At 49.4% G+C, this 6,299-nt stretch overlaps 1 protein-coding gene across 1 annotated transcript; it reads right to left on the reverse strand.

Annotated features, from left to right (window-relative positions):
• Positions 1-56: 56 nt before the first annotated feature.
• Positions 57-5,897, reverse strand: EIF2B2 (eukaryotic translation initiation factor 2B subunit beta; the record flags this gene model as incomplete). Its single annotated transcript, XM_084207029.1, has 8 exons — positions 57-493; positions 1,366-1,432; positions 2,087-2,224; positions 3,086-3,181; positions 3,455-3,618; positions 4,324-4,472; positions 5,003-5,123; positions 5,696-5,897. The coding sequence occupies 8 exons, from the start codon at positions 5,895-5,897 to the stop codon at positions 336-338; spliced, it is 1,095 nt and encodes a 364-aa protein (XP_084063155.1). The 3' UTR covers positions 57-335.
• Between the last annotated feature and the right edge of the window lie 402 nt (positions 5,898-6,299).

Here is a 6,299-nt window from a genome sequence, read left to right on the forward strand (position 1 = left end):
ATATGGAAAATGTGCTTAACAGTGAGATCACTGTAAACAGCCTTTATTGCAGCATACTTTGAAGTAACAGCTTAGCTGCCCCAGAGTTACACATATGCCTTGCTGTTTCAAAATATAAGTGGATTAGCAGCTCCACATGGTTTCTTGCACAGCATGTGATATAAACCTGTACAAGAGCTCTGCCTTCTTTTGCTTTTGGGTAGAAAAGACATTGCTGAGCAAATTCCCACTGGCTCCCCACAGCAACTTGCCTTTGCAACATACACTTTAATTAGCTGTTGTATCTTTCTAAAGAGAAAGACAGAAGAGTCTGAATAGTGATGTGCCTCACAGTATTAGAGTTCATAGTCATCTGGATGGTAGAGCTCGCTCATGAGGCGGTAGATGTAGGAAGGTGCGTTACCCCCAATGTTAGAAATGAAGAGAGTAATGAGCTCCGGAGGGACGTAGTCAAACACTGGGCAGTGAACATTGATTTTTGCCAGGATCTCCCCTGTGAAGTGAATAGCAGCAATATCAGTCAAACAACTCAAAGTACAGTTAGTCTTTTGCACACCTTCTGGAGTCCCTAAACAAACTGGCCATGCACATGTCACCCTGAAGTCAGTACTTGAACATTCTGAATATTTTCCAACTTCTTCACTGATGTCATTGAATTACAGGTATACAGCAATCTTCAATGAATGGCAAAACTCTGTTTCTGGTCATTTTTGCTGGTAGAAACCCCAGATCCCCTCTGCCGTAGACTGACTAACTGCCAAAAACCCTACCAATATATAATACAAGAATCCTGATACTGCCAAAATTATTATTTAAAGAAATGCTCAGAAGACCAAAAATAAAATCTGCTACCAAGCCTGCTATCTTCATTTCAAAACCTTTTGTCACATAGAAATGGGGCTTTGCTAAGTGAAAACGGGCTTGGGCACTGCTGCCTTTCTAAAGATGGTGCTTGTGTGGGAAGCCCATGGCAGAGACACTGTTGATTCAATGGCTGTATCATGTAACAAAGTTTCAAGAAGTTACAGGAAAGAACGGAAGGTGTCCTTGGTGCTGGGCATCTGACCTGTCCCACAGGAAACTGCTACCCACCTGGCATCATTATCACCATCCTATAATAAAACAGTTTCAGAGCAGAAGCAAAACTGCAAAGACAGTGTTCAAAAGAAATCCTTTTTCTCTACTTTGCGTAATATACAGTTATAAAACTGGATTGTTCACAGCACTCTTTTCTGTCAAAGACAGCAAAAAAGGATTTTCTGTCTTGGGTTATAACATAGTTTGATGTTTAATTTTTTGTATGAGTTACAAAAAAAAAAAAAAGTCTGAACCAGCTTAACCAGATGTATAAAGAATAACCAGTACCTTCTGTGAAAGGCAGCACTTCCTGTGGTGACACAAACTTGTGGAAGGAATCTTCTTCATTAGGGAACTAAACGAGAAAGAGGACAGGAAGATCAGGAAAAAAGCCCTACCTGATTATCCTTGTGAAAACAGATCCTGGCACTGGAAGGAACTAATGCACAGGAAGATGACTTGCCAGGTGATATTAACTCTGTTTACAATAATTACATAGTGCTTGTGTCTACAACCTCTCTAACATTTACAGGTGAAAGGTCTTTCCACAAAGCTTTTAGAGCATTCTATGACTTGGCTGCCCTTAACAAAGCCTAGTGAACTGGAGGAGTGACTTCCTCAGTCTGCAACTTCATATTGACAATATTGAAAGAGTACTGAGTGTAAGAAAGAGTTTCATTCTACATTCTCTGCCTTTCAACGCTAATGGTATAAACTGAAATCTGTCATGGCTGAGGAAAAATAAGTGTGGCAATTCCAGTCTCATCAGTCCAGGCAGTGGTCTACACCCTGATATCCAATGTACTGCTTTGCACATGTGGCAGAGGTGCTTCAAGGAGATCCTGAGGTGTGCCAGATTTGGGTAAGGATGTCCTGTCTGAAGTAACAGAGCTAGATGGGGGAGATGGCTCTTTACTGACCTTGCCTTGGGACAGATGGTGCTCTCCACCCTAAGGTCCTACAAGTAAAAGCCCCTGCAGGTGCAGTCCTGAAGAGCTGCTGTACTTACCTGTGGTGAAAGCTTGAACATGGGGGCACACACGATGAGTGGAGTGGAGTGGTGTTTAGCTGCCAGTGCCAGAGTGTGAGTCCCACTCACAGCAATCAGGGCGCCATTGGCCAGGATTGTCTTTGTACCAATGATGACCTTAAAAGGGCAAATCAGAATTGGATAGCGTGTTCCACAGTAAACTGAGGAAGAAACACTTCCTGGCTCAGGGCCTGACAGATGAGCTGGAGGAGGACTGTGTCAGTACAGCCAGCCAGCAGCTGGAGTTACAGGGCAGCTGAATGCCTCATCTGTTTCATCTGGCACTGGCTCTGCACTGAGATGTTCCTCGCTAACAAGAGCATGACTCCAGCACAGAGAACTTCAGAAGACAAATGTATATTCTACTGCAGGGAACACCAAGCAGAAACTGGGCTGTGGTCCCTTTTCTACAAACCTACAAAGTAAGCTTTGTACAAGTAACTTGACTACTCACTGCAAAAATTCCCTTGCATTATGCTTGAGGGAGTAATATAAAGCAGCTCAAAATATATAGATAAAAATTGATGTGGCTGCATTTTAATATGTTAAAAGTACTTCCCCCCATTTTGGGGTGCCAAGTTTTCATCTCTAAAAGTACAGAACAGGTCTGTTTAAAAAGACAAAACTTAATGATTCCCTTCATCAGTCATTTTCTGTTTTGGGCAAAGGGGTGTTTCTTCCCTTTGGAAATGCTGCTTTATGTTCCATCCCCTTTGAAAACTGAGGTTAATCCTTTGAGGCTCTCTTTTAAGTGTAGCCACTAAGCCAGAAAAACCTGTCACCATTCAGTCAGTCATCATACTGACTTGGAGCTCCTACTGACACTGAATCTCCACCACAGCAGTGAACAGGGACTATTACAATTCTGAGGCTTCAGTGAAGAGACACATCCAATCACTGCTGGGACTTGCAGCTGATTTGAGAGGCCTAAGCACCCAAATTGCCATGAAATCCCTCCTCCAGTGGAGCCCTGCTTACCTTGTTGACTCGAGACATGACAGCAAAAATAGCTGCATCACTCATGACAGTAGTTTCAATACCCTCTTTAGACAGTCGGACAGCCATTTCATGACCCTAAAAAGAGGGAGAATCCAATTGGTTCCCTGTAACATAGCTCCTGCAGTGTAATTGTAAATGTATCAGCACTCAATTCTTGTTTGAACCACAAAAATACCAAGTGATGAAACCTCAACACAGCCCTTCAGGTCAAGGATGCTGAGGTAGGGTAACGAGCTATCTCCAATGTCTCAACTGCAGAGGAATTTCTATAATGTTCACCTTGATTCCAGACACAAGACTTCAGTAAGAATGTGTGGGACAAGAGGGTACAGCCAGCCTAGGCCTTACCTGGCAGAAGGGCGCACACTCTGCCACGATGACCTGGAACTTGCGCTTGCGAGCGGCTTCCTTCAGGAAGGCCTCGACAGTGCGCGAGTAGCCAATGGTCATGATCACCTCATTGGAGTGGATGTGCTCCAGTGCCTGCATAGCAATGTTATCAGTGGTGCCCTCTGGAACACAAGGGAGACGTGGGTGTCAAAGCAGCCAGCAAAAGCAACACTTGTGCTGCTAGGACTGTCCTCCAAGAAGATTATTTTTCACTAAAGCAATGTTATTAGCACTGGTAGAGCAGGAGCAGCTTTTCTCCCCATTCTTTTTGCCAGTGGAGTGGAACCAAGAAGCTGGCCCTTGAATGGCCCATGCTCCCTAGTTATACCCTTGTTATATATAAAAAAAGCTGTACTGAAAACTCCATTGTGAGGGGAATGGATTGTGTCAGCACTGCTCCAGATAACCATGAGACCCAAAAAACTTCAACAATACTGGGGCAACTTGGGCCTCAGAAGGTGGGTTGGGTGCCTGATTTGTCACAAGAATCGCAGAGAAAGAAAATTGTATCATGGCTCTTTGTGACAAGGGTCAGGTTATATGTGCATAGGGATTTTACACTCTTCTTTACAGGACTCAAGACTTCCCAGAAGACCAAGAGCACAGCCTACAGCCCCCCCATACTGCTCCTTCCACAATCTACCCATGTCCCCATAGGCCAAAGAGGACTTAAAACTAAGTCGTGGGAGCATCAGGGCTTCAGTCCCTTGGTTCCTTCAGATTAAGCCTCCCAGATCCTCATTGTTTTATTTCACCTAGAGAGGGGGGAAGTATCAGTCCCATCCCATAAGAATCTTCACTCAGGAGCAATTCAGACCCATGCATACCTAGCTCAATTAGCATCTCATTAATAGCTTCAATAACATTAGCTCTGAGGGAGGGGTAAGGGGTTCTGAAATCTTCGCTCAGTCCTCCAGAAGTCAGGAGTTTGTGCAGGGATTCTTGCTGGTCACTTTCCTCACTGCGCCCATGAAGTCTGTGGAGAGAAGTGGCCTCTTCAGCCTCAGGAAAGAGCACAGGGCTGCAGCCAGGCTGAGCACTGTCCCCTGGATGTGAAGGGACAGGAAGGAAAGCCACCACAGGAGGCACACCATGCCACACCAAAGAGTTTTCATAGCTGTCTTGGCAGAAAAACGCCCAAGTCTCTGCCAAAAAGTGCCTTCTTAAGTCATGGGCAAACACTGCTGTCCATAGACAAGGAGCAGGCTCGAGGCTAGTGCTCCAGTGGGATGGATCCCCCCTAGGCACAGACAGAGAGAACTACCCAAGGCCAGGGCACAGACTTCTCATGCACTCACAACACATACACCAAGTGGTTTCTAAAGAGGAAATGTCATCACCCACAGTGGAAACAACAGGGTTTCCTTTGGTGTTAAACTCCCTGAATCCCTCTCTAGGAAAGGGGGGAAAAGGGGGTGATGGAAACAAAAAGGATTTTACAGAAGCAGCTTAAAAGGGAAGTTCTGGGTTTTCAGAGAGATACAGGGAGCAAGAGGGGCACTTTACCGGCCATATTCCTCACGAATGACCTTCAATACCCGTCGCACCATGTTGCCCACTGTTGTCTCCGACGGCTGGGCTGCTGTCATCCTCTGGCCCTCTGTCCGGATCAGATCCATGAGCTCCCCTAAAAGAGGGGAGGGCCTTGGTTAGCGCTGCCCAGAGCAAGCCCATGTGAGCATTAAACCATTGCACTCCCTCAATATCCCAGGGCCAGCAGCTGCTCCAGCACAAGGACCAAGAAACATCAGGAAGGGGCGAGCAGAGAGCCCTCACAAAGCTGCCGGTTCCACTGGTGGGTTTGGCAGTCGGAAACGCTTGGACACAACACAGATCTAAGAGAAGACCATCAGCAGCGCATTTGGCCTTTCCTTTGAGAGAGGAAACCACGTGCTGCTCCGCTAAGGGGAGAGCAGGGCTGGAGCAGGGCAGCTCCTCAGGTAACGCGGCCCGTGAGCACAGCAGGCTGGGAAGGGCCCCGCCGCGGCAGGACAGGCACTGCGAACCCGCTGGGCGCTACTAGCGAGGCGCCTCGGGCCTGCCCCGGCTTTGCGGATTCCTCCGCATCCGACAGCCGCGACCAGGGCGCAACCGCCCTCCCGCGGCTCGCCCCGCTGCCGGGCCCCGCCGCCGCCTCGCTCCCGGCGCTGGGGGAGCCGCACCCGCCCGGGGGTCCGCCCGCCGCCGCCCGGCCCTCACCGGCCCGGCTCCATCGCCCGTTCCCGACGATCTTCCGCAGCAGCGAAAGCGTCTGCCGCGCCGTGTCCTCGGAGCGCGGCCGCTCCCCGCCGCGCCGCAGCCGCGCCGCGAAGGCCTCGATCTGCTCGGAGAGCTCCGAGCCGCGCTCGGCGGCGCCCGGCATGGCGGCGGAACTTCCGCTTCCGCCCCCCCGCCTTCCCATTGGCGGAGACTGCCGAGCTGTGCCCGCCCCCCGGCGGCGGCTCAGCCAACGAGAGGCGCGTCCGGCGGGTGGGCGGTGCCGGTGCGGGGCCGGGGCCGGGCGGTGCCCGGAGCGGCGGGAGAGCACGGACGGGTTTACTTTGGAGCGCGCCGCGCCGGCCTCCGGAGAGCCAAATCAAACGGGCTGGGAAAGGCGCAGTTCCTGGCAGTCCAATTGTTCTTGCTGGCAGAGCCAGAACCGGCCCTGGATAAGGCAGGAATGTAGCTCCTTTGTGTCTAGTTCCTGGAGCAACGTGTCCAGGGAACAGGCAGGAGCCGTGGAATAATTCTCATTGCCGTACTGCTTTACTCTGTCGCTCTGGTCTGTGTCCTGTTGTTTGAGATTAGGAAATAAAAGCAAACG

Source organism: Fringilla coelebs, assembly GCF_963513975.1.
Source record: "Fringilla coelebs genome assembly, chromosome: 6".
Lineage (NCBI taxonomy): Eukaryota > Metazoa > Chordata > Aves > Passeriformes > Fringillidae > Fringilla > Fringilla coelebs.